The 27,776-nt window shown below is 42.1% G+C and overlaps 1 protein-coding gene across 1 annotated transcript in view; it reads left to right on the top strand.

The window, feature by feature from the left end:
- Window positions 1-27,776, top strand: part of LOC137301507 (beta-galactosidase-1-like protein 2) — a 60,189-nt gene that overhangs the window by 13,575 nt on the left and 18,838 nt on the right. Inside the window, exons 2-13 of the mRNA XM_067971034.1 lie at window positions 3,153-3,350; window positions 4,153-4,221; window positions 5,347-5,442; window positions 9,378-9,486; window positions 10,925-11,017; window positions 17,246-17,327; window positions 17,986-18,047; window positions 20,065-20,146; window positions 22,844-22,981; window positions 23,681-23,761; window positions 24,664-24,770; window positions 26,581-26,727. Coding sequence (XP_067827135.1) covers window positions 3,153-3,350; window positions 4,153-4,221; window positions 5,347-5,442; window positions 9,378-9,486; window positions 10,925-11,017; window positions 17,246-17,327; window positions 17,986-18,047; window positions 20,065-20,146; window positions 22,844-22,981; window positions 23,681-23,761; window positions 24,664-24,770; window positions 26,581-26,727 — 1,264 coding nt within the window. The remainder of the gene's footprint in view (window positions 1-3,152; window positions 3,351-4,152; window positions 4,222-5,346; window positions 5,443-9,377; window positions 9,487-10,924; window positions 11,018-17,245; window positions 17,328-17,985; window positions 18,048-20,064; window positions 20,147-22,843; window positions 22,982-23,680; window positions 23,762-24,663; window positions 24,771-26,580; window positions 26,728-27,776) is intronic.

Below are 27,776 nucleotides of genomic sequence, written 5' to 3'. Positions count from 1 at the left end.
TTGGTGAAGCAAAGTTATGCACTATACAGTGCACAACCATGATCCTTGAGGCTCTACTGGACTGGATTGCAGGATGCCCCTAGATAGATCCAGCCATGCCAACAAGCTCAGTGATTACTCTGAATACACCTTATACCATTGCTCAGCTGTTTCTGGAATGCTGCACAGGTGTTATGGCCAATTGCTGCAGGGAATATCCTTGGTCTCCCAGAAGCCAACCCTCTGAGTCAAAGAGTGGTGACACAGTGGATTGCCTTAAAATGAAGGCTTTATGGAAGCTCCGAATGAAGAGAGATTTCACTTGCATAATGGCCACAAACAAGCTGCACATTGAGAGAGTGGAATCTTCAAATCCCCCCTTGACCTTGCCTCATTCTATCTCTGCAACCCCCTCTAGCTTTACATCTCCTCCTGCACCCTTTGGTATTCAAACTCTGATGTTTTTAGCATCCCCTTACCCTTCGCCCCACTAGTGGTTCCATTCACCTTCACCCTACTCTTTGGAACTCCCCTCTAAATCTCTTCACCTCTTCACTTAAAACTCCACCTTCAAAACCTCTCATCTTTTTGACCAAGCTTGTGGTCATCTCTTCCAACTCTCCACCATCGCTTGGTGTTTTGTTCCTTTATTTTTTTTCTCTCTCCCCTCTGTAAAGTGCCTTAGGATATTTTCTATGTTAATAGACCCTACATTAATGTCATTTGATTTTGTGCTCCAAGCTAACCTTAATATTAGGGTCATGGAGTTCTAATTTCCATTTTTTAAATCTGCTTTTGGTGGTGATTTGTTACAGCAAAATATGCCAAAAATTTTGAGCAACACGGAAAATTGAGAAAAATTAGAGAAACAATTTGATGCATATAATACACTGTATACCACAATAATTAACATGCCTCGAAATCACTGGTGATATTAATGGATGAATGTTTAATGCATATGTGTAACATTGCTCTCTCTTATTTTAGCAGGGACTTTAACCAATTTAAATAAACTGGCAAATGTCTATATTAAAATATCAGAAAGAGAGATGTCATGTAAATGCATTAACTGTTCATTCGCTAATATTGCTAACTTTTCGCTTACTTGTCAACCTCCTTTGGTAAACATTTGAAGTAAATATCAAGTCTAGTCTTCAAGTGAGGTTGGATTAGAGGGCAGGGTATCCCTTGGACGAGGGCACACAGACTTAATTCAGTCCCTATTTCAAAGTCGTTCATCCTTCACTTTTATACATTAATTTTTACCAAAAGTTGCAGCAAATAGGGAAGCAGGGAGCTAGAGTTGGTTGGAGCATCGCAGTTTCACTGCAGTGCAGACTAAAGAACTAGGAAGCTACACTGGCAGGAGGGTATAATTACAATGTGCCAAGTTTATATCGGCAGTTTCTATTATACATGTGGACTTAGGAAAATGTAATAATAGAGAAAGTTGGCACAAAAGTGTGACAAAAACATGTCAATAGAAAATACGGTTTTGTAGACAGAAAGTGCATGCAGATATAAGATTTGTAATACAGCTAGATGATGTTTAACACCAAACATTTTACTGGAATTCCAATCCATTGGCTTGGATATGAATCACTTCCCTCTAAAACTAAATGGCTGCTTGAATATCAATGGTAAATGTGCACAGTGGCAATCAATCTCCAAACAAATAAAGAAATCCTCAGTTATAATGGAGAGGGAAATACACAAAAGATTTTAACTTCCCATATACTTATCTTAAAATGAATCAGCTTTTGTAAAACCAATATAAACTGACTGCCATTTGGACTGTGGCCAGATTGGTGTCTGAGTTTATGTTTGAGAGAAACTCTTGCATGTGTGTATTCTTCACTCTATCCTGCGTAGAGTCAGTATTTTCCAAATCTGTGCTGCTTGGCAGGAAATCTCACCCATCTGTAGCATGTATCGGACATTTGGATTCACATTTTACATGATTTTCCACCCATTCATTTTAATGGTCTAAAAATCATGAGAAACATGCATACCAGTTTCTTTATCTGAACCAGAGTGGGAGGGCATGGGGGGGTGGTGAGATTCCCCAATAGAGTGTGAACTCATTAAAATCTTCCCCAGTGTATTTAGAACATGTGATCTATTACATCACCACAAGGAGCTGGATCCCTGTTTAGATCATGTGATTTTTGTCACTTCACTGTGACAGGCTGGATCCATGTTGAGAACATATCCTCCTCATTACCATCACAGAGGGTTGAATCTTGTATTTTATGCAAAGACTGCAAATACACAGCACTGCAAGTTATTCTCAGAGCACTAAGAATATTACACTAGAAGAATTTGAAAAATCACAAATACATACAAGAACTTACTAGTGAGAAACTTTACATCAAAGATTTTTTTTCTTGCCAGCAGATCACCACTTCAAAAAGGGGGAAGTGGGAGAGACAAAGATAGTAGACTTTCACCGATTATGACAGTTCTCTAGCTCAGTTTATATGAAATTGAATGAGAAAGAATGTTAGGAATCTACAGGAAAGCCTTACTCTTCCTAATATGGCAGCCCCTTGGCAAAATGTCCCAATCAGCCTTGAACTAGTTGCCAAGAGGAACAGATAGATTCCAAAATAGATATAACGCAGGTTATTGTGAAGATGGTAAGAATTTGTGGCTACGGTTAGCATAACCTTTTAACTGAGTACAACAGTGATGTAATGGGGAAACCTTTAGAAACACCAAGTATTGTAGAGATCACCAGATGTACTTGTTTTTGAGTATAATATGATATGCCTTTTGTTATGCTTGTGGAAAAAGCTGGTTAGCTCAGAACACATGTAGATTGAAGTGTGTTTGTGCTGAGCTACGCACAAATTGCAGGAGATCTGCAACAGTTTTCAAACAATTACCTTTAGAATGATGATTGTGTGGGTAGTAAAATGGATAAATATCTTTGTTTTGTAAGCCATTGGCTTCCCCCCAGCACAGTCATTTGGTCATATGACTACTAAACGCCAGTGATTCACAGGAAAGATACGGATGAGGAAGGCAATTTGGCCTATCTTAGCTCATCTCTGCTAAAGCTGTCTGGCACTTACGGATTTGTAGGCGAGCTCACTATGTGTCTACTCCATAAATGGCTTGCTCGGCTACGATTATACTTGGAACTAAGACGTTTTCCATCTGCTTTTTAGGTTCCATTGGATACCTCTCACTCCAGGAAGAATGTTCAGCAGAAAAGTGGGATTGCAGGCTGACAGGGAATATTTTCAGTTGGAAGGAAATAAGTTTTTCATCCTGGGTGGCTCGATGCACTACTTTCGTGTTCCGCGGGCGTACTGGACTGACCGAATGTTGAAGATGAAAGCTTTAGGTTTGAACACTTTAACAACGTAAGTAATGATTGCATCTATATACAAGTTAGTTTCTGCCTTCTTCTCTTTGCCAATTTTTCTCTGCCAATTTCCTGTCCTCTGCTGAAGTTGTTGGATTGGAAATTCTGGAAACCCTGCTCCACTGTCTATAGTGCAGCAGGAGGGAACTTACACCTGCTCTTTTCCCCTCCCCATGACCCTGTCCCAAATCCTGGGAGAGGGGTCATTTGAATAATAAGAGCAGGCGCCCTTGTCAGTAATAGTGTTACTGGGATGTTTGCCCTGCGGAGCAGGCGAGATTTTGGATTGTGGTCTTACTCGGGAGGACACAGACTGGTCTCGCCTAAGCATTGTAATTGAAAAATTTTGTCCGATCCCTGGTCCTGCCATAACCCTAATGGCAGTGAGTTTCTCTGATCAATTGCAGTTTGGATACAGCATTGTGAGAGTTGAACTGGTTACAGCTAAGTTTCAATTGTGCTTAACCAGAGGACCTCCTTTTGTCTTCCGCTTCCTGGGAGAGACTCCCATAGCCAGGAGGAACTTTGTAAATCGTAATAGCTGGTATTTTATAGGGACCTTTTAAGATTAACAGCAGATTATGAAGCAGAGCCACAGCTGCTTTTGCACAAGCTTATAGGCCAGGCTTAAGTGCTAGAAACTGTTGTAATGCAGTTCTTGTCCACTGGTGGGAATGGCTGTGGAATGGATTGAGCTTGGGAGCATGATCACATCAACATGTAGTGTGACTGCATGGATATTCTAGTGAGCATTTCTTGCTGATTTATATACAGTATCAGTATTTGTATTCTTGTTACAGATATGTACCTTGGAATCTTCATGAACCACAGAGGGGAACATATAATTTCAAGGACAATCTTGATCTTGAGTAAGTAGATACTTCCTTTTTTTTTCTTGGTTGATTTTCTCCCTCTCCTCCTCCCTTAAAAGCATTGGTTATTTTCTGGGGCAGAGTTCTGTGGACACCAGTCACCCTTTGGTAGATCATCCTTCATATGTAAGCCTCAGCAGTGAGTGTCAGCAAACTATTTGACCACAGGAAGCATCATAATCAAGTCTGTCCCTGTCCTCATCCAGCCTCCATGTGCACTTCCAGCAAGGGTTTCTGGTAATGATTAAGCTGGAATCCTGTTTTTTTTAAAACCCCTTCCTAACCTAGGTATGCTAAGCCTAATTGCCCTCTCAGGTGAGATCAGCTATGTCAGCACAGAATGGGAATTAAACCTGTCACCCAACTGATTCTGTGGATCACTCCCTGTCTTAACTGGCTAACCATCAGTTAGGAGGCTGCTTCATACATTAATATTTACCCATACTTCCCATTATATTACAGTCATAGTCATGAATGGTTGTTAGTGAGGTGTTCCAAAGTCATGTTTGGCTTAACGTTTTTGTAGGGTTTGTGATGGGACATAACGTAATAACAATAATGCAAATTCTAAATATACTGTACACTCTTTATAAAGATCTTTGTTTATGATATCTAATTTGTTTAACACTGTATTTGATTTATTTACTGTAGTATATTTGATTTCTTTTTAACACTAAATCTGATTTCTTTATAGCATTATATCATTTTTGGTCAGCTAGGTATCTGACACACGTGAAAACCTAACACCACGCTTAACAGCCTCCAAACCAAACTACTGAGAAATCCACATAAGAAGAACAACTTGCATTTTTGTAGTGCCTTTCATGACCTCAGGATGTCCCAAAGTGCATCACATCAAATTAAGTACTTTTGAAATGTAGGCACTGTTGAAATGTAGAAAACCATAAATAGTTTTTATTTGTCCAATATGAAGTGAATACTCTCTCCCCATATGGACATATCCCACTTACCTATGCCGAGAGAATTAAGATGCTGTTTGGTTACAGCCAAGGATAAGGAGCCCCCAGTGAGTGCAGGACATAGAATTCACCGCTAAAGACACCACAAGTTCACCACTTTGTTCAAAGGTTCAGCATATTGTAATATTATTTTCTCTCACAGAGCATACCTCAAACTGGCCAATGATCTGGATTTATGGGTAATTTTACGTCCAGGACCATACATCTGCTCGGAGTGGGACCTTGGTGGTTTGCCCAGGTAAATGCAGCAGGAATCAGACACAGAACACAGCAAAATCTTTGTGTTTCAAATGATCCAGACTGAAGATTAAACTTAATGCAGCAGTATCTACAGAACCTTTGCCCACGTTACTGAAAGTGGGTTTGTGTTTCTAGCTATCGTTGTGGATGTTATCCTTGCTTAGAGTTAGATCTAAGAATAGGCTGCAGTGTGTTACAGGATAGGAACATATTGATGGACTCAAATTACCTCATAAGCTGAGAGAACAAAGCTGGAGTTGCTATAATTAAAGTTTATCTCCTACGTATTAGTGACTTAGAAGATACTGCAGAGTGTGTACTGTATAGAAATTTAGAGATTCTGTGCTAATCTTTACAAAATGTGGATGTGAATAAGCCAGTAGGGCTGGTAGAAAATAGCAATGTTTGCCCTGCTGTGCTAGGTCATGCTCCCATTCTAAAATGTATTCACTAAACTAGCAGGAAAAATCTTGCTTTTTAAAAGCCTTGGTAAAGGCTATTGCAGAGAAAACCGTGCAGCATTACACAGTGGGGGCAGGGATAAGAACAACAAATATGTTTGTAACTCTTAGACTCAGAAGAGGAATTGGTCGGCTTTGAGCAGAAAGAATTCTGGCTTTCACCACGATGACGTGGCTGGCGTCGGAGAAGATTTTCCTTTTTTTGGTGCTTATTCTGTAAAGATATTGTACAGATAATTGTACTATTTCTGTACTTATATTTACATATGAAACCTTAAAAGCAGTCAAGATAGAAAAGTTTTGAAAAGTTGTGATCTATAAATGTTGCCTGTGATTCATTCAAAGTAGACAACAACCATATTAAATGATAGAGTGCAGAGGGTATGTAGGGTGGAACTGTTAATTGGGGTGGAAAAAAACGTGGTTTTAACCAAAGTGCTCTCAATTGCTTATTCAAGAACTCCACTTCTTGTTGATTTAGGTTTTCATAATGCTCAGGAGGGATTTTTCAGATCCATCAGTTAAGTATGTTTTGTATCAAGTTTTATCAGCATCCATCCCATTAGTTGCACAGTAAAATGGTTATTTTCTATTGCAGTAGTTGATTTCCCATGGCTTTGCACGCAGGAAGTCATGACCTAGTGTAATCTTCAGGTGCAGTGGGATTAAAAGGCAGGGCACGTGAACGTAATTCAGCTCCCATTTTAAAGTCATACATTCTATTCTCATTTTTATCCATTATGAATTCCTATATCCACATTTATGATGGAAAGTACCTGTGTAAACTTGCCTCCATTGTATTTTCATCCTCCTGCCAGTAGTTGCCCTGCAGTGTCTTCATTGTGAAGGGGAGGGTGCAATTAATGTGTGACACATTTACATAGGCAGTTTCCATTGTCAATGTGGGCATAATAATTTACAATGGAAATAGTTGATGGGAAGTGCACATGCACGTAAGACTATTAATATACAGATGTATTCTTTTTCCAGTAAGCTTTTAAATCAGTATTAGATTCTTATGTTTTCATACTTTTCTATCTACTAACCTTCAGCCAGGCTAAATAGCATCCTCCAAGTTTCAGAATCTACTGAGGTTGCCCCTGTATGGGGTTGGTCTTTAACTCTTGTGTTATTTGCCATATAATTGTTAATGCTTTCATGTGGAGTTCTTCTGTTCACTATTTTAACAACATTGCTACTTGTTTAGTTTAGTGGACAAAGAAATTTTGCACAAATGTGTTAACCAGTGCACTGTAAATATCACACTATAATCTTCCAAAGTTCTCTCGATTCAGGAACCATTCCTTTAGATTCGAAAATTGCACATGTCACTCTGCTATTTAAGAAAGGTAAGAGAGGGAAACCAGGGAATTATAGACCAGTTAGCCTAACATCTGTTGTCGGGAAATTACTAGAGTCTATAATTAAGGATAGAGTGACTGAATACCTTGAAAATTTTCAGCTGATCAGAGAGAGCCAGCATGGATTTGTAAATGGTAGGTCATGCCTGACGAACCAGATTGAATTTTTTTGGAAGAGGTCACTAAAATAGTGGACAGGGACTTCTAGAAGGCATTTGATAAAGTCCTCCATAAGAGGCTGTTAGCTAAAGTTGAAGCTTATGGAATTGAGGGCAAATTATTGACCTGGTTAGGAAATTGGCTGAGCGACAGGAGACAGAGAGTAGGGTTAATGGGCAGGTGCTAAAATTGGCAGGATGTGACTAGTGGTGCCCCACAGGGATCTGTGTTGGCCCCTCAACTATACACTGTATTTATTAATGACTTAGATGATGTGATAGAGAGCCACACATCCAAGATGACACAAAGATAGGAAGCATTGTAAGCAGAGTAGATGAAAGCATAAAATTACAGAGAGATATTAATAGATTAAGTGAATGGCAAAACTGGCAAATGGATTTTAATGCAGGCAAGTGTGAGGGCATTCACTTTGGACCTAAAAAGGATAGATTCAGTACTTTCCATATGGTGAAAAGCTTAAAAATCTGGAGGTCCAAAGAGACTTAGGGGTCCATGTACATAGATCATTAAAATGTATAGACAGGTACAGAAAATAATCAAAAAGGCTAATGGAATGCTGGCCTTTATATCTAGAACACTAGAATACAAGGGAGTAGAAGTTATACTACAGCTATACAAAGCCTGGTTAGACCATACCTGGAGTACTGTGCTCACTTCTGGGCACCACACCTTAGGAAGGATATATTGGCCTTGGAGGGAGTGCAGCGTAGATTTACTAGAATGATATCGGGAGTCCAAGGGTTAAATTATGAGGAGCGATTACACAAACTAGGGTTGTATTCCCTGGATTTTTGACGATTAAGTGGTTATTTGATCGAAGTTTTCAAGATGTTAAGGGGAACTGATAAAGAAACTATTTCCGCTAGTTGGGGAGTCTAACACTAGGGACTTAGCCTAAAAATTAGAGCCAGGACTTTCTGGAGTGAAGTTAGGAAACCGTTCTACACGCAAAGGGTGGTAGAAGTTTGGGACTCTCTTCCGCAAACGGCAATTGATGCCAGCTCAATTGTTCATTTTAAATCTGAGATTGATGGAATTTTGTTAATTGAAGGTATTAAGGGATATGGGGTTAAGGTGGGTATATGGAGCTAGGTCACAGATCAGCCATGACCTCATTGAATGGCGGAACAGACTCGAGGGGCTAAATGACTTACTCCTGTTCCTATGTTCCTACATGGTGGAATTTCACCCCGTATGGTTCTTGTCCCCTCATTGCTGAGCTCCATTCACTGTTTAGGCACATGCAAATCAATCCCTGTATATTTCTGTCTATAGTCATTCAATCTGGTGGTTTTCATAGTGCGTTTGGAGTATTTGTCCATATGCAGAAAGCCTGCACTTGGTTTACAGGTGAATTGATATGTAGGTTGTGTGCGCAAGTAATATCCATGACTAATTGTGATCAAATGCCTATGCACCTTATAAACTTTAATACACCAAACACACATACCTGAATTAGCTCAACCAGTGTCGGGGAAGACAACAGTACTGGAATTCTTAATAGCAGGAATAAATCAGCATTTTCTACATTTTTGTGGTGACATTAGCTGTGTTGTAATTGGCCGAGATTCTACTTACAGAAGTCTTAACAAAACTGACCGCAGCAAAATTGTGCTCAGTCCCAGTCATTAAAATCTGCAAAAAATAATTTAGACCTTAGTGATTCCTTACCATTTAATGTTTTTTTCCACTGGTGGGATATTGTGCGGGACAGTGACAGACAGGCCTCCACATTTGAATCCTATAATTATAAGGCAGTAATATCCAGTCTTATTCTGTTGATTAATACAAGGGAGTATGTAGGTTCTCTTTAGTTAAATGAACCAGCGCTAAGGAAAAATGACCATTGGTGACAGGAAACTTTGATCATTATTAGGTGCTTACCTATTCGTCTGTCCACTAAATTTGTTGTGTAATTTTGTTCCCTGTAGTTGGCTGCTGAGAGACAAGAACATGAAACTGCGCACAATGTACTTCGGGTTTACTGATGCGGTCAATACATTTTTTGATGTACTGATTCCTAAAGTTGCCTCCTTTCAGGTGAGCCTGACCAATTCACTGTAGTTCTTGGTGTTGCCTCCTTTCAGGTGAGCCTGACCAATTCACTGTAGTTCTTGGTATTTTGTGGCTGTGCAGTGTCTCTGAGAAATGTTATTTATTTTGCAGTTCTTGGTAAGGTTCCCCCGTCCTCTGTATTGTTCAGGCTTGACAAATTGACCCCCTGTCAACCAGCATTTGTTCTGATCCAGATATTTGCAATTTGCAACTTGTTGGTCAACAACATAAAATATCCTTTTATGCAGATGATGTACTTTTATACATCACTGACCTGGTTATCCCTCCTCAGGATTATGCTAGCATGGGGTTTATAAAGTTAATTGTACTAAGACTAAAGCCTTGTGACTATATCCCTCATTCCCATATGATTTTAGGACTCATTTTCTGTCTTCAAGTGTAATATTGCAGCATTTAAATAGTTCTGGTCTTCAATCCCCAGGGATCCACAACTCCTTTTATAAATCCAATTTTCAAGATGAGATTAAAAGACTGGGTTTATTGAGTTTTGAATCCTATCTGCTTTCTTGGTAGGGTTGGTTTTACGAAAACGAATGTACTCTGAGGTAGTTGTATTATTTTTTTCAAATGTTTCCACATGAGGATACCCAGGACTATATTTAAAGGAATGGACCATCAAACAGGCCCTAGAAAATTAGCTATGGTTACCATTCCTGGTCGATATCCAGCAACTCTTGCTGCAAGTACATGTGTCTGGATGTTCTCTTCCCTAAATCCCTCAGCCTCTCCACCTCCTCTCCTATAAGACCCTCCTTAAAACCCACCTGTTTGACCAAGGCCCTCCTAATAGTTCCCTCTTTGGTTCGGCATCCATTTCTTTGATTATGCCTGTGTAAAATACTTTGGGAGGTTCACCGACGTTATTAAAACCCGACTGATTCACTAATGTCCTTTAGGGAAGGAAACCTGCCATCTTCACCTGGTCCGACCTGTACGTGACTGCAGTCCCACACCAACGTGGTAGTCTAGCAAGCCACTCCGTTGTATCAAGCCATTATTAGTGATTCAAGAAGAAGGTCCACCACCACCTTCTCAGGGCAACTAGGGATGGGCAATAAACGCAAGCCTCGCCAGCAACACCCACATCCCGAGAATGAATAAAAAAATAAATAAATGTAAGTTGTTGCTTGTTATTGTTTGGTGAGGACAGGATCAGACTTGGTTTTGATAGTGGCAGCAGCTTTGTAGCTTGCCGATACTCCCTGTCTAACCTCACAGTTGAAGAATGGCCACTTGGATGAGATATTGGAAGGTGCCCGGCAGCGTGAAACTATACCCAGTAAAATGTCAACACCTCCAGGAGAGGAGAAAATGGACAGAAGAAGAAAGGGAAAAAATGGGCATGTTGAAGGTGAGTTTTAATTATTAAAATAGCTTCTAACCCTGTTTTCATGATTTGTAGTACACAAAAGGAGGCCCAATCATTGCTATGCAAGTAGAAAATGAATATGGTGGCTATGGCGAAGATCAGCAGTACATGGGTTATGTGCAGCAGGTAATGATATGTGCTATTTATCTATGTGAATGAAAGTAATATACGCTAATATAATTTTAAGTCTTATTCCTCTATCTCAGTCCATCAAGGACGATTCCTTGGATGAACGGGCAGGGGTGACCTGGTCCTAGGCCCCTGCTAATTCCACTCTAGAAAAGTTGCTAGGAAGATTACAAAGTATCCTGCAGTGACTTGCCTTTTACCTTTTTGTCCTTTGTACTCCTTGTGGGAAGAATCCAGGGCCAATGAACTTTTCTTATCTTTATTCTTCTGTTTTAATGGCTCGGTACAAGCTGCCAAAGGCCATATTCAGGACTGATGTCAGGAAGCACTTCTTCAGGTAAAAAGTGATCAACACCTGGAATGGCCTACTGGGCAGGACAGTAGAGGCAAAAGCTTTGGACTCATTCATGAGATAGTTGAATGTTGTGAAGGGGACATTATAGGTTTCTGCAGAAGGATGAGTTACATGAGCCAAATGGCCTCCCTCTTCTGTACTTATCTTTGTCATGGCAGGCTGCAAAAGTGAGTGTATTAGGGGGAGGAGATTTGAGGGGTTCAAAGGTCTTTTTTCATCCTTTGCGTCATTATGGCTACAGACTTCTACTTGGCATCTTGGAATTTTCTATATGGGAAACAGTTAGCATAAACCTATGTCCTACCACTCTGATACATTATTAAACTATTGTATCTCATGCATGCTACAGGATACTCAGCAATTGTGTATCTTTCACACTATGAAAATGGAACTAATTTGGTCACCATGAAGAACTCCTCCTTCATTTGCTGCGGGGTTTCCTAGAATTTACTGTGCACCATATTAAATAGATTAACCCTTCTGTTGAAATAGTGAGCAAAGTGATGTCACACAGATGTGTTAAGCATGATGTGGAGATGCCGGTGATGGACTGGGGTTGACAATTGTAAACAATTTTACAACACCAAGTTATAGTCCAGCAATTTTATTTTAAATTCACAAGCTTTCGGAGGCTACCTCCTTCCTCAGGTGAACGATGTGGAAATGAAGTCCTCGAAATGAAGTCGCATTTATAATTCACAGAACAATGCTTGGTGATAACAGACAGTTTTTTCAACTGCCCGTTGCCAAGGCAATCAGTGTGCAGACAGACAGGTGTTACCTGCCAGGTCTCAGAATATACAAATCACCAAAAAAAACAACAAACAAAAAAAAACAGAGATAGAGAGGTAGAAACATAGAAAAGACAGCAACTGACCCGTTATATTAAAAACAGATAACATTTGTTTGCTGGTGGGGTAACGTGTAGCGTGACATGAACCCAAGATCCCGGTTGAGGCCGTCCTCATGGGTGCGGAACTTGGCTATCAATTTCTGCTCGACGATTTTGCGTTGTCGTGTGTCTCGAAGGCCGCCTTGGAGTACGCTTACCCGAAGGTCGGTGGCTGAATGTCCTTGACTGCTGAAGTGTTCCCCGACTGGGAGGGAACCCTCCTGTTTGGCGATTGTTGCGCGGTGTCCGTTCATCCGTTGTCGCAGTGTCTGCATGGTCTCGCCAATGTACCATGCTCTGGGGCATCCTTTCCTGCAACGTATGAGGTAGACAACGTTGGCCGAGTCACAGGAGTATGAACCATGCACCTGGTGTGTGGTGTCCTCTCGTGTGATGGTGGTATCTGTGTCGATGATCTGGCATGTCTTGCAGAGGTTACCGCGCGCGGCAGGGTTGTGTGGTGTCGTGGACGCTGTTCTCTTGAAAGCTAGGTAATTTGCTGCGAACGATGGTCTGTTTGAGGTTGGGTGGCTGTTTAAAGGCGAGTAGTGGAGGTGTGGGGATGGCCATAGCGAGGTGTTTGTCGTCATTGATGACATGTTGAAGGCTGCGGAGAACATGGCGTAGTTTCTCCGCTCCGGGGAAGTACTGGACGACAAAGGGTACTCTGTTGGTTGCGTCCCGTGTTAGTCTCCTGAGGAGGTCTATGCGATTTTTTGCTGTGGCCCGTCGGAACTGTCGATCGATGAGTCGAGCGTCATATCCCGTTCTTACTAGGGCGTCTTTCAGCGTCTGTAGGTGTCCATCGCGTTCCTCCTCGTCTGAGCAGACCCTGTGTATTCGCAGGGCCTGTCCATAGGGGATGGCCTCTTTGACGTGGTTAGGGTGGAAGCTGGAAAAGTGGAGCATCGTGAGGTTGTCCGTGGGCTTGCGGTAGAGTGAGGTGCTGAGGTGCCCGTCTTTGATGGAGATTCGTGTGTCCAAGAAAGAAACTGATTCTGAGGAGTAGTCCATGGTGAGCTTGATGGTGGGATGGAACTTGTTGATGTTATCGTGTAGTCTCTTCAGTGATTCTTCGCCGTGGGTCCATAGAAAGAAAATGTCGTCTATGTATCTGGTGTATAGTGTTGGTTGGAGGTCTTGTGCAGTGAAGAAGTCCTGCTCGAACTTGTGCATGAAAATGTTGGCGTATTGGGGTGCGAATTTGGTCCCCATGGCTGTTCCGTGTGTTTGGGTAAAGAACTGGTTATCGAAGGTGAAGACATTGTGATCCAGGATGAAGCGGATGAGTTGTAGGATGGCGTCCGGAGATTGGCTGTTGTTGGTGTTGAGTATTGATGCTGTCGCAGCGATGCCGTCATCGTGGGGGATACTGGTGTAGAGTGCCGAGACGTCCATCGTGGTGAGAAGTGTTCCTGGTTCAACTGGTCCGTGGGTACTGAGTTTTTGTAGGAAGTCTGTAGTGTCGCGACAGAAGCTGGGGGTTCCCTGTACGATGGGTTTCAGGATGCCCTCGATGTATCCAGAGAGGTTCTCACACAGGGTTCCGTTGCCTGATACGATAGGACGTCCGGGTGTGTTGGCTTTGTGTATCTTTGGGAGGCAGTAGAAGTCTCCCACGCGGGGAGTACGTGGGATGAGAGTGTGTAGGATGCTTTGAAGGTCTGGATCGAAGGTCTTGATCAGTTTGTTGAGCTGGTGGGTGTGTTCTTTGGTCGGGTCTGCGGGTAACCGTCTGTAGTGTTCCTGGTTGTCCAGTTGTCGGTATGCTTCTTTGCAATAGTCCGTTCTGTTCTGTATGACTATGGCTCCTCCTTTGTCCGCTGGTTTGATGACAATGTTGCGGTTGGTCTTGAGAGCGTTGCGTTGTGCTCGGGTGACATTCTGGACTGTCTTCTGAGTGCGGCTGATGAATCTGGCATTGACGCATTTCCTGACAGCTTGAGCATACATGTCCAGCTGAGGGCAGAGACCCTCTGGAGGAGTCCAGTTTGACTCTTTCCTCTTCGGTTGCTGTACCGCGGATCCCTCTGTCTGCTGTTCCGGATCGTCGATTGTCTCATTGGGTTTGCTGCTCTCAAGACCAACCGCAACATTGTCATCAAACCAGCGGACAAAGGAGGAGCCATAGTCATACAGAACAGAACGGACTATTGCAAAGAAGCATACCGACAACTGGACAACCAGGAACACTACAGACGGTTACCCGCAGACCCGACCAAAGAACACACCCACCAGCTCAACAAACTGATCAAGACCTTCGATCCAGACCTTCAAAGCATCCTACACACTCTCATCCCACGTACTCCCCGCGTGGGAGACTTCTACTGCCTCCCAAAGATACACAAAGCCAACACACCCGGACGTCCTATCGTATCAGGCAACGGAACCCTGTGTGAGAACCTCTCTGGATACATCGAGGGCATCCTGAAACCCATCGTACAGGGAACCCCCAGCTTCTGTCGCGACACTACAGACTTCCTACAAAAACTCAGTACCCACGGACCAGTTGAACCAGGAACACTTCTCACCACGATGGACGTCTCGGCACTCTACACCAGTATCCCCCACGATGACGGCATCGCTGCGACAGCATCAATACTCAACACCAACAACAGCCAATCTCCGGACGCCATCCTACAACTCATCCGCTTCATCCTGGATCACAATGTCTTCACCTTCGATAACCAGTTCTTTACCCAAACACACGGAACAGCCATGGGGACCAAATTCGCACCCCAATACGCCAACATTTTCATGCACAAGTTCGAGCAGGACTTCTTCACTGCACAAGACCTCCAACCAACACTATACACCAGATACATAGACGACATTTTCTTTCTATGGACCCACGGCGAAGAATCACTGAAGAGACTACACGATAACATCAACAAGTTCCATCCCACCATCAAGCTCACCATGGACTACTCCTCAGAATCAGTTTCTTTCTTGGACACACGAATCTCCATCAAAGACGGGCACCTCAGCACCTCACTCTACCGCAAGCCCACGGACAACCTCACGATGCTCCACTTTTCCAGCTTCCACCCTAACCACGTCAAAGAGGCCATCCCCTATGGACAGGCCCTGCGAATACACAGGGTCTGCTCAGACGAGGAGGAACGCGATGGACACCTACAGACGCTGAAAGACGCCCTAGTAAGAACGGGATATGACGCTCGACTCATCGATCGACAGTTCCGACGGGCCACAGCAAAAAATCGCATAGACCTCCTCAGGAGACTAACACGGGACGCAACCAACAGAGTACCCTTTGTCGTCCAGTACTTCCCCGGAGCGGAGAAACTACGCCATGTTCTCCGCAGCCTTCAACATGTCATCAATGACGACAAACACCTCGCTATGGCCATCCCCACACCTCCACTACTCGCCTTTAAACAGCCACCCAACCTCAAACAGACCATCGTTCGCAGCAAATTACCTAGCTTTCAAGAGAACAGCGTCCACGACACCACACAACCCTGCCGCGCGCGGTAACCTCTGCAAGACATGCCAGATCATCGACACAGATACCACCATCACACGAGAGGACACCACACACCAGGTGCATGGTTCATACTCCTGTGACTCGGCCAACGTTGTCTACCTCATACGTTGCAGGAAAGGATGCCCCAGAGCATGGTACATTGGCGAGACCATGCAGACACTGCGACAACGGATGAACGGACACCGCGCAACAATCGCCAAACAGGAGGGTTCCCTCCCAGTCGGGGAACACTTCAGCAGTCAAGGACATTCAGCCACCGACCTTCGGGTAAGCGTACTCCAAGGCGGCCTTCGAGACACACGACAACGCAAAATCGTCGAGCAGAAATTGATAGCCAAGTTCCGCACCCATGAGGACGGCCTCAACCGGGATCTTGGGTTCATGTCACGCTACACGTTACCCCACCAGCAAACAAATGTTATCTGTTTTTAATATAACGGGTCAGTTGCTGTCTTTTCTATGTTTCTACCTCTCTATCTCTGTTTTTTTTTGTTTGTTGTTTTTTTTGGTGATTTGTATATTCTGAGACCTGGCAGGTAACACCTGTCTGTCTGCACACTGATTGCCTTGGCAACGGGCAGTTGAAAAAACTGTCTGTTATCACCAAGCATTGTTCTGTGAATTATAAATGCGACTTCATTTCGAGGACTTCATTTCCACATCGTTCACCTGAGGAAGGAGGTAGCCTCCGAAAGCTTGTGAATTTAAAATAAAATTGCTGGACTATAACTTGGTGTTGTAAAATTGTTTACAGATGTGTTAAGCATTCATGCACTGCTATTGCACTCAGTGATTTCTGGTGTCAAATTACTGTAGACCCAATTAAATATAAAATGAGTAAATTCATGAATTCTATGCTCCAGGAGGAGAGCCATGCTCAAGTTGGAGATCTCGCTGCAGCACTGTTGTGTCGATTCTCCGAGCTGCTGGGATTGATGAATTTACATTATACTGCTGACTTCACACAGCTCTCTGGCCAATGATAATACAGCTCTGTGCCTGTGTGTTTACATGTTCAGAACTCCACTCAGCAACATCCAAATGTCCATTAAATTTTAATGTTACTAATGACCCAGTGGAACAGTTGGCTCCCTGCTAACGCTAAATGTTTAAACATGGAATCTAAAAAATTTTTGTACCGGTTATACTGCAGCCAGTGTGAAGCCCCAGCAGTGTGAGAGGTGGACGCACTGCCTGCCTAAGTTTGATTCAGGTGACTTCACTCACCAGTTGTACATCCATTTTGCGTCGATGCAAAATGTGAAGCGTAACTCACCTCTTCAGTGTGCCGAATGTTTTCAAAGACTAAATGTCAGCCTCCAACAATACGTTGGTTTCATCCCTAAAAGCGTTCAAAGCTGAAACAGTGACTTCTTCATATTGCATGTGTTGTGCAGGCCACGCATTTGAGATCCTTGTTGGCAGTTTGAATAAACAGACCCAAAGTAATTACTGTTTTAATCCCGAAAGGCCCTGTTGAGCAGAGGGATAGTGGAATTATTGATGACTTCTGACAACAAAGACGGATTAAGTAAGGGATCAATTGCAGGAGGTATGTACCAACTCGGGGGTTAGGGAGATGAATGATTTCATGAAAATTTTAATAATTATTATGCATGGAATACAAGTTGAAATAAAAATCATACTTCCACAGTTATGTATGAAACAGCTACAATTAATTTTGCTTAGGTACAAAAACATTTTCAGTTACAAATTACTAGCGTTGCAAATAGCATAAGACACAGTAAGCCATGACATAGTAAACATCTGTATATAAGAGGTGATCCATTTAAATCTGTTTTGTCCAAGGACCCTACCACATTTTATAAGATCTATACCCAATCATGGTATGTGTGGGTCCTCACCCGCTTAATTGAAAGTACTGAGACGAATGATTATTTTGTCATTGAAAAGTGGTGGTGGGTGTGAGAGAAGGGTGTGATGTTCAAAATGCAGCTGGATGCTATCATGAGGGAGTTGGGGCACAAGACAAATGAGCTTCATTGGGCTAAATGGCCTTTTTTGTTCTTGGCTCTTCTTATGTTCTTATACTCCAGGCTGTAGTGTTATCTTCCCTTACTTAGACAAGCACATGTTAAACACATGGAAAACTTCTCCAATATACAGTATTGTTGACCTCTATAATTAGGTGAAAAGGTGAATTTCCTGTTTGTATGAACGTGTTGGCTTTCTAATCCATTTCTATACAGCTTTACCAACTATCAACTTTCAAAAGCTGGATTCTGGACTATCACTTCTGAAAAATCTAAGAGTAAGATTTTTAAAATATATTCTTGTTTACTTGGTTAAAAGATTCATTCATGGTAAGGTCATACAATGTCCTTAATTTTGAGAATTTGTTCTTGCATCCTCTCCATTCCATTGTCAAAAAGAAAAAAGGCTCACACTGCGCACGGCCAGGCACCCTGATCACAGTTTCAGAGTTCAGGGACGCTGAGACATAAGGGTTCAGCTCTCAGCCGCAGCTCCTAGTATACCTCTGCAGTTTCGGGGAATCGCTGAGGTGCTGGCAGTAGGGAATGAGTACCAAAGTAGATGTTTTAGTGTTTGTGTACTGGCCTGGGAAAGAAGCAAAAGGCAAGTGCAGTTGGAAGATTAGCCACTTAGAATTTTTGGTGTAAATATTTGAAGATAAGGCCATTGCAGGGTCTAATCCCAGAATGTTCCTTTAATTTGGAAACTGTATTTGTAACATAATTAGAAGGTATTAACGTACGTATCGTGATTCACAAGCTGCGTTGGTCATTGTGCTATAAGCAAGATATGACCGTTACATTATAATGTAAAACTATTAGATCAAGTTCAAATTGGTTAATTTAACCCGTTGGTACGATCACGTTCAGAATATTTTCAGCGCACTACAATCGCAAACAATTTGATGCATTGGAAAGGGTTTAGAAAAGAACAGCAAGGATGATTGCAGATTGGCAACAGACATGATTCAGGCTTTTAAAATTCTTTATGAATGGTTAACATAGATGCAATTGATTATTCAGTTTGGGCCTTGAGTACAGACCTATAGAAATTAAGTATAAAATTAATGAGCCTCAATCATGACTGGAGATCAAAAGGATTTTCTTATGTTAAAGCAGTTGATATTGTGTTGTTCAACACCTTTAAAAAGGAGAGTGAATATCAGTATAAGGACTGAGATTGAGCGTTATACAAATAACCCACAATCTCAAATGATCAAATATTTTGTGGAACATGAAGAGTCCTGGGCTGCTGGGACCATGGAAATACCTTGCTAAGGAAGGCAACTGGTGAAGGCTGAATAATGTAGATAAATATTTTTAAGCATTGCTTGATTTATGTTGAAGGCACCAGGAGATCAAATGGGTTGGATAGGGCCTATGGTTGTACATGGTCTGCAGAAGGAACTGGCTTGGTGGTCAAATGGCCTTTTGTTATTCCATGCTTTCTTCTCTTGTCTATTTAGGATATACAAATTCCTTGAAATGAAAACCTGTTTGAAAATGTACACGCTGATATACTGTACTAAACCCTGCAACATGAAGCCATTCCATTCTCACTGAGCTTTCATATGTTGTCAGATTTTTGATTTTCTGCCAGTAAAAGTTTCCAAATCTAGATTGAGAACATTTATAGATCTGAAGTAACCTTCTCTGAGCAGAGGCTTTAGCAGTTCAGACTCTGAGCTTCCCAACGGCCAAGGCGTCAATAACAGAACAGCTCAGTACAGTGTTAAGCTACAGAACCTAAAGAATCCAGGTTGGATTCTTGGTTTGCATTGATCTCAGCCAGATAAAGGTAGGGATGCTACAGTTAGCCTCAGGGACTTGGGCTAAGAAGGGTAAAAAAATCTGCTATTGTTTGCTATCCAGGGAGTCCTGTGCATGTGTGAATGTTCACTACAAACAGGTTTGGGTTTGGTTGTGATGCCTTCCACAGTCAAATAGCTTGCCAGTATTCACTGTTTAGGCTGACGAGTGGAAAAATAGCCAATGGGGTGAGGTACCAGAGAGCAGTCAGCATTATGGAAACATAAATCACCAGGGAATCAGCACCTTCAAGAAAGGAAGAGAGAAAGGGGAAGAAAATTAAATGTTAATAATAATCCGGAAGCGGAATGTCACAATCCCTGACCAGTTGACAGTAAATCTCCTGCGTTGATTTTCTTTCTCTCTCTCTCGCTCTCTGTGAGAATTCTTTCTTTTGTGTATTGTAACTTATGAACTTTTCTTATTAAGTGAAATGAATGCATTGCTCCATTATCATGTACCCAGTCTTTTTCCCTCCATTTTTAGCCTGGCAAACCTAAGATGGTAATGGAGTATTGGATTGGCTGGTTTGATCACTGGGGAGGCAGTCATCACATCTACCAGGAGGGTATGTGCATTTGTTTGAGCATTTTTTGCATATAAGTTTGTCTCTTTTTTTCCTTTCATTGGCCTCGTTTTAGTAAATAATCGTTTATTCTGCCCTTTCAATAATTTGCATTATGAAGGTTGGAGTTGCTGAGAGCAGTTTACTGCTAGTTTTGCTTGGGTTTTATTTTTGTGAGTTTTGTGTTGGCCTATTTGTCATAATATTATAGTCCATGCAAATCTTTGTCCTGGTAATAATCTTACTGGCAGATTGCAAGCTCGTCATGGAAATTAAAATGTGTGAAATTGGCTCTTGGCTCCCTCTTGTGAAAAGTTTACAATCTGTCATCAGCTCACGAAGAACAGGATTACAATGAGATATTACCCAAAGCCTTGCAACAGTGATGAATAAGTATATCCCAGTGGAATTCTCAAACACTGGCCCTGATATTTACGGGGAGGTGGGGAGCGTGAGGCCGAAAATGGCTGAAGAGCCTGAAGGTCCTGCTGATCTTAGCGGCAGCCTGGCCGGCGGGTGGGAGGGAACACCAGCGGCAGGGGGCCGCAGCCAGAAACCATTAGGGACAGTCCCCGGCAATCGGTGGGGGCGGGGGGGAGAGGTCGGGAGGGGAGGAAGCTTGGCAATCAGATGGTGGGGGGTGGGGAGGTTGGTAATCGGGAAAGGCCTGCGATCAGGGCTGGGGGAGGCCAAAGGCTTCCTTAAGGGACCTGGGGGAGCACTCCTGCTCCCCTTGGCCCACGAGGAGTGCTGAAACAGCCACTTACCTTGGAGAGTTGGCAGCTCCCGACTCCATTTCACTGCCGAATTTTCAGACCCCTGGGGAGCCCATGCAGCAGCCGTTAACTTCAAATCAGGCTCCCATTTGCACTGTAGGAGCCTGATTTAAATATGTTAAATATCCTCGCTCTCCATGGCGGGACACTTGGACGCCCTGAAATACGGTGGCGCAAAAAAGGCGGTGGACACACGTGCTGCGGGTTGCGATCTTGTTTGGCGCATTTCGCTTTTTAACCTCCCTTCGACCCTCTCCCTCTCCCACCCATCGTGAGGGTTAATATCGAGGCCACTATATCTGTGCATGGCCCATTGCAGCACTCCTACAGCTGCCCCAGCTGAGTGTTGTTATGTATCTTCTTACAATCATTTCACCTGCACAGTAATTAATTGTGTGTAGCGCATTTAGACTTTCTGATGACATAGGCATGAAATGAAAGAGGGGAAGATCTTGCATTTATATAGTGCCTTTCACAACCACATGACATCCCAAAGTGCTTTACAGCCAATGAGGTACATTTTGAAGTGTAGTCACTGTTGTAATGTAGGAAAAGCAGCAGCCAATTTGCGCACAGCAAGCTCCCACAAACAACAATGTGATATTGGTTGAAGAATGAATATTTGCCAGGACACTGGGGAGACTCACCTGCTCTTCTTCGAATAGTGCCATAGGATCTTTTACGTTCACTTGAGAGGGCAGATGGGGTCTCGGTTTAACATCTCGTCCAAAGAACGGCACTTTCGACAGTGCAGCACTCCCTCAGTACTGCATTGGAGCGTCAGTCTGGATTATGTGTTTAAGTCTCTGGAGTGGGCTCAGGCCAGACCAGAGATTGAACCTAGGACCATACTTGGGTCTCTATGGGTCAGCCACTCACTACCTCAGCAAGTTGAGCAATTGCGGAATTGTTTTTATTTTTAAAAGAAAATCTGTTAGAAATGAATTTTAGAATTTTACAGCACAGAAGGAGGCCATTTGGCCTGTCGTGCCTGTGCCAGCTCTCTGAAAGAGTTCTCTACCTAATCTCATTCCTCTGCTCTTACCCTGTAGCCTTTAAAATGCTTCTTTGTCAAATATTTAACTCCTTCACTTTTAAAAGCTATTATGGATTCTGCTATCCCCCACTATTTCTGGTCAGGCATTCCATGTCCTAACAATCCTCTGCTTAAAAAAATTCACCCTACCTCTTCCGTCATTTTTCTGGTGATGATCTTAAATTGATGCCCTCTAGTTACCAACAAACTGTTAATTTGCTTCTTACAATTTCTTTATCACGTGTGCCTTGAATTATAGGCATAGTTTCGAGGAACAGCAAGTACTTGCTGCAAGGTAAAACACCGCTGCTTGCTTTTGATGTTTGGTCAAATATCCAATCATTGTAGTAATCCTATTTGCAAGAAGCAGTGGTTAGGTGACACCAAGATTTATGCGTTTAAAACCTGTAGATTGTAGGAGAAATGGAAAACTGATGAAGGGAAGCAGTTGCATGGTTTTGAAGTCCTGAGAAAAAATGATTTAGTGTGTTCAGACTTGCAATGAATCTTGGAGGATACTGTGTTTATTTATAGCTTAGGAGGAATAAATGAGGAACGTGAAGAGGAGCATCAATCATGGTAGTATAGATAAAATAGGGAGAGGCGAGCATGGCTACAACAGAAAGAGGCAAAGTTGGAAGATAGAGGTGGATCTCCTATCAATAACATAAGCGTCAATCTGCCTGCACTAGTTTTCTATACAAATGTAAGCCTTGTACTTCAGTAGATCTGTGTACGTTTTTCTGTTAAGTTTCCTATACTTATGGTTATATGTATTGTAAAGCCACTATGTACTTTAGGAACAGATTGTATTTGAATATTGACAAGATATATTTCTTCTCTATCTCACCGCATGAGGATGTTATACATAATTGATTTCTACCGCAGGCGCATTGAATACCATTGCGACACTTTTAAACGAAGGCGTTTCTATCAATCTCTACATGTTTCACGGAGGAACTAACTTCGGCTTTATGAATGGTGCTCAGGACTTTGGCAACTATATTGCTGATGTCACCAGCTATGGTGAGTACACTTCAGGTGTGTTGCCAGATTTACTCAATGGTTTGGCAACTGTTCATTTTAGGAGATCAAAGTCTTAATGGGTTTCTTTAAAGCAAATCTGGGCAGGCAATCCTGTTTGGCTTCAGAGCTGGATGCTGCACAGGAAAATACTTTTAACTTGGTTTTGGTTTCTCCATATAATGAGCGTTATTAGAGCAGGACCACTTTTCAATTCGCTCTAATGGGAAAATCAGGCAACCAGAAACCATTTGTAGAATGTCTGGTATGAAAACAAAAAGTTACATAAGTTGTTGGAGTGGGTCTTCAGGTGTCCTCAGCCTGCTTTCAGACGTGCACCAATTGAAGCATCTTCTATCAGGTAGGAATGCATAAAACTATCTTTTGTATATCATCTTCTTTTTGAGGTTTGAGGAAATGCTTTTAATCTAAAGTGCATTCCATCTCCTCCCAAAACTGTCATTTACTTCCAAATTTTAATTGAGTCCTTTCTCCCTTCAGTCAAATGAGATGTTTATAGTTGCATTTTATAATTCTGTACTTGAGTTCCATGCTGCACTGTATAGCCTTGATCATTATTATTCTGGAACTAACTGATTGACAAAGGTCAGATTTCATTTGTGGTTTCTTGAAGTACTGAATAATGTTGAACCCACTGGTTGATATTTTTTCATTTGGCTTAATATTGCTCTTGTATTCCAGATTACGATGCACCCTTGTCGGAAGCAGGAGACTGCACAGCCAAATACTTTCAAATTCGGGATCTCTACAGCAAGTACTTGGGTAAATACACTTTACTTTTGTGAATTTTGCATTATTTGTTGCGAAAGCAAAGTCCACAACTTGTTTGTCCCAGTCACAGTCTTACCAGCAGCAACATGCTAGGCATGAAAATGGAAAGGGTAAAATTGTCCCTCAGCCCTCTCCTACAATAACATGTCCTAGTTTAAACTTCCCTCTTTGTACTATGTGAGTAGAATGTAATATGAATAGTCAGATAGAAGGCATACACACTTCAACAACATGCTTTCTAAAAGCACACTTCCCTACCTGTGTTTGTACACCTTAACTGAAGTTTGTTCCTTAAAACATGTTACATTAGGCGACTTGGAACTATGCCTGAATCACGGTCAGACCGATGCGAGTAAAGCATCCTCTCTGGTACCCAATGCACAAACTGCCCATAATTTCGCACTAGATTCGTGATTACAGATTGGGCAGGTTTCCTGGGTGACTGGTGTAAGAAAGGTTGCACTGGGAGGGAGAATTTGGATTTAAGGCATAATGTGTAAGGAGCTTTACTCTGCATTTAATCTATCAAATAGCTGGCTTTGGAATGATTGATGATCCCAATCCTCTGCCCTCTCCTATTCCACCCATGTCACAGCTTGAGTTTAACACTGCATCATCCTCGTATTGGAATTTCTCACTCATTTTGAATATACAGTTTTAAGAATTGAAATTGGAGATGGTGGATTTAACCTGTGGTCACGTGACATCAGCAAGACTTCCAGTTAAATTAATCAATTCATACAACAATTGGGAAAGTCAAAAGTCAAATTCATTTCATACAAAAACATTTTACTTTTGCCATTCTTCACTGCTCCCCAAAAAATGTTTTTAATGATTTTAATAATTCGCCAGTTGTGTTAAAAATTAGGCTAATCTTTTCCGCTCTGTCGCAGGTCAAGAATTACCTGAACCACCTACTCAAATGTTTAAATCGCAATACAGCACTATTCATCTAAAGGAATACATTCCTTTGTGGGAAGCACTCAGTCAATTAGAAAAGGTACATTTTAGTGATTGCTACTTACTGTGTATTTGTCCAAGCGAATTATACACTGGTGGTGAGTGAAGCTAGTGCAATTTGGATTCAGATGATAACAGGTCTGGAAATCTGAATCCAGCTCACAAGCACACGACATTTAGAAGTCGCTATCGTGGTGGTCACCTCTCAGCAAGTTGTATTACAAAGTTTTTCTCCCACATAGTAGGGTAGAACTTCTAATCTGCAAGTTCAAATATGAGCACTTAATTCACTCGCACTGTGTTCCTCTGTGTGTTATTGTTACATAGATGTTAACCCGTTCAAACCGACCGGGAGTTCTTTAGGGGGAGGTGCCAAGCAAATCTCAATCCCAATGGGAAGAACAAACATCTGAAGGCAAGTAAATTCAGCCCATTCTCGCCCACCTCCCAGGAGCTGCGTACAAGGCATCGTTGCCGTCGCATACCAGCTCTCTCAGCTGAGGAATGGTTTGTGGGGGAACTAAAAATGTGAGGCAAAGTAAATGAGGGAAGAGAGTCAAATACCTCCCAGCTCACACGGGGTTGCCCCTGTGGAAAATGAGACCATCTGATCAACTATGCATGACTTTAATGCCTGAGGTTTCTAATGTAGGAAGAGCTGTAAATCCATTGTTTTAAAAAATTTAAACGTGAATATTTAGATTTTCTCCAATAAATTCGCCTGTGCGGGATCGATTCTGATTTTCTATCCTGTACAGTAGCATTTTTCTCTATCCAATAATTAATTGACCACAATACTCATTTCCTTGACATTTAAAACTTGCAGAGATCTTTGAATGGACTGCAAATGTGTATTGTGGGTTTACCTGAAGCGATGATGTTGCAGTGAGCTGGATGACGTAACTTTCTTTGTGAGTGCCACATTTGGGATTTGAATTCATCAGAACTTAATGAGTTTACCAGCAATAAACTTTGTTTTATTCATTATAATGAAAAACAAGCTGCCTTATGGAGGCAGCTACTAATCCCTATCCAATGCTTTCCATTGATGTTATTTCTGTCATATTCTGAGGCCTGTGGCATTCACCACCTTCCTGATTGAGAAATTTGTTTAGGTCACCTGTGTACTAGTACTGGCTTACTAGGCTACTTCGGAGGGCATCAGTAATCAACCAAGCAGTGAGAGTCATGTGTTGGCCAGACTTGACAGGAATGCCTGGTTCCTTTCCCTAAAGGACATTAGCGAGCCAGTTGAGGTTTTTACAGTTTTCAAGCTCATTATATTACAAATTACCAGATTTATTGAATTCATTTTCTTAACTTTCCATGGTGGGATTTGAACTCATAATCTTTGAGTTACTAATAGTCCATAACCATTACACTACATAGAATTATATAGAATTAACAGCACAGAAACAGACTATTTGGTCCATGCTGGTGTTTATGCTCCAAACGAGCCTCCTTTCACCCTACTTCATCTAATACTATCAGCACAACCTTCTATTCCTTTCTTCCTCATGTGCTTATCTAGCTTCCCCTTATAGGCATCTTTGATATTCGCCTCATCTACTCCATGTGGTAGCGAGTTCCACATTCTAACCACTCTCTGGTCTCTCTGACTTAATAGTACAGCAAGAGGTGCCTTAACACACAAGGTCATCAGGTCGAACTCAAAAAGTTTCTTCACTCTTGCTTTGTTAGAGGTTTCCAAATGTTAAGCCTTAGCGTGCTGTGGATGAGTTTACTGAGTATCTCTTGGAGTCAAGTGGCAGACAGGTGAAAGGTTTGAACTATGCACAAATGTTTGAAGTTATTACAAAAGTAACATGTTCCACTGTCGTCTTTTGTAGCCAGTTGAAAGTGAAAGTCCTATTAATATGGAAAACCTGCCGATCAACAATGGCAGTGGGCAAGCCTATGGGTACACGTTATATAACACAGTAATAAATAGTGGAGGAGTACTTCGTTCGGAGCAGAATGTCCGTGACCGAGCACAGGTAATCAAACAGTGTGTTTTTATATTTTTGGTGAGTTTATACTTATCCAAGGTGAGTAATGTCAGTGCTGCGGAAGATACACTTTTTTTCACTTTTCAGCACTAAGTATTTTGCACCTGTGAGTCGGGTGGAGGAGGAAGAGAACTGTGTGGACAGAAGTCATCCGTATATTAAGGCATCACTCCGCTGAAGGACCTCTGAGCACATGTTGTTTGCGTTAAAAAATAATAAATGCTGCCAAATTTTGAATTTAGCAGTTTTTCTACCCTTATTCATCGCCCTGCAATTGATTGCAGTAGGGAACTAATCCACATAAAATTTAACACCCCTAAATTCAGCAATGCTGGAAACGAGAGCGTATCTTACACTCAGTGTTGCTAGGGCACACAAGATGGGAAATATGTTGCTCAGCATATTTCTCTCATTTACATGACATCATAATAAGTCCATCCATATATGGACAGGTGAAGTATGTTCCTGTCTTCACTTCAAAATTACATTTTGACAGTTGGAAGAAAGGGGCGAAGACCCAGCATAACCAGGTCCCACTGGAAATTCCACCTCTCTGCCCAAATAATGGCATTTTAATACCAATTTAATTGAGGAAATTCAGGGCCTGCATGTAGCATGCGCTTCATATAGAATCATGGAAGGTTACGGCACAGAAGGAGGCCATTTGGCCCATCGTGTCTGTGCCAGCCGGAAAAGAGCTATCTAGCTTAATCCCACTTTCCAGCACTTGGTCCATAGCCCTGTACTTTTTAAATGAGTTGACCCTCACCACCCTCTGGATGAAAAAATTTCTCCTCAGCTCCCCTCTAAACCTTCTACCAATTACTTTAAATCTATGCCTCCTGGTCACTGACCCCTCTGCTAAGGGAAATAGGTCCTCCTTATCCACTCTATCTAGTCCTGTCATTTTATATACCTCAATTAAATCTCTCCTCAGCCTCCTTTGTTCCAAAGAAAACAACCCCAGCCTATCCAATCTTTTCTCATAGCTAAAATTCTCCAGCCTTGGCAACATCCTTGTAAATCTCCTCTGTACC

Source organism: Heptranchias perlo, chromosome 33 (genome assembly GCF_035084215.1).
Source record: "Heptranchias perlo isolate sHepPer1 chromosome 33, sHepPer1.hap1, whole genome shotgun sequence".
Taxonomy (NCBI): Eukaryota; Metazoa; Chordata; class Chondrichthyes; order Hexanchiformes; family Hexanchidae; genus Heptranchias; species Heptranchias perlo.
This window is presented reverse-complemented; position numbering and strand designations above follow the sequence as displayed.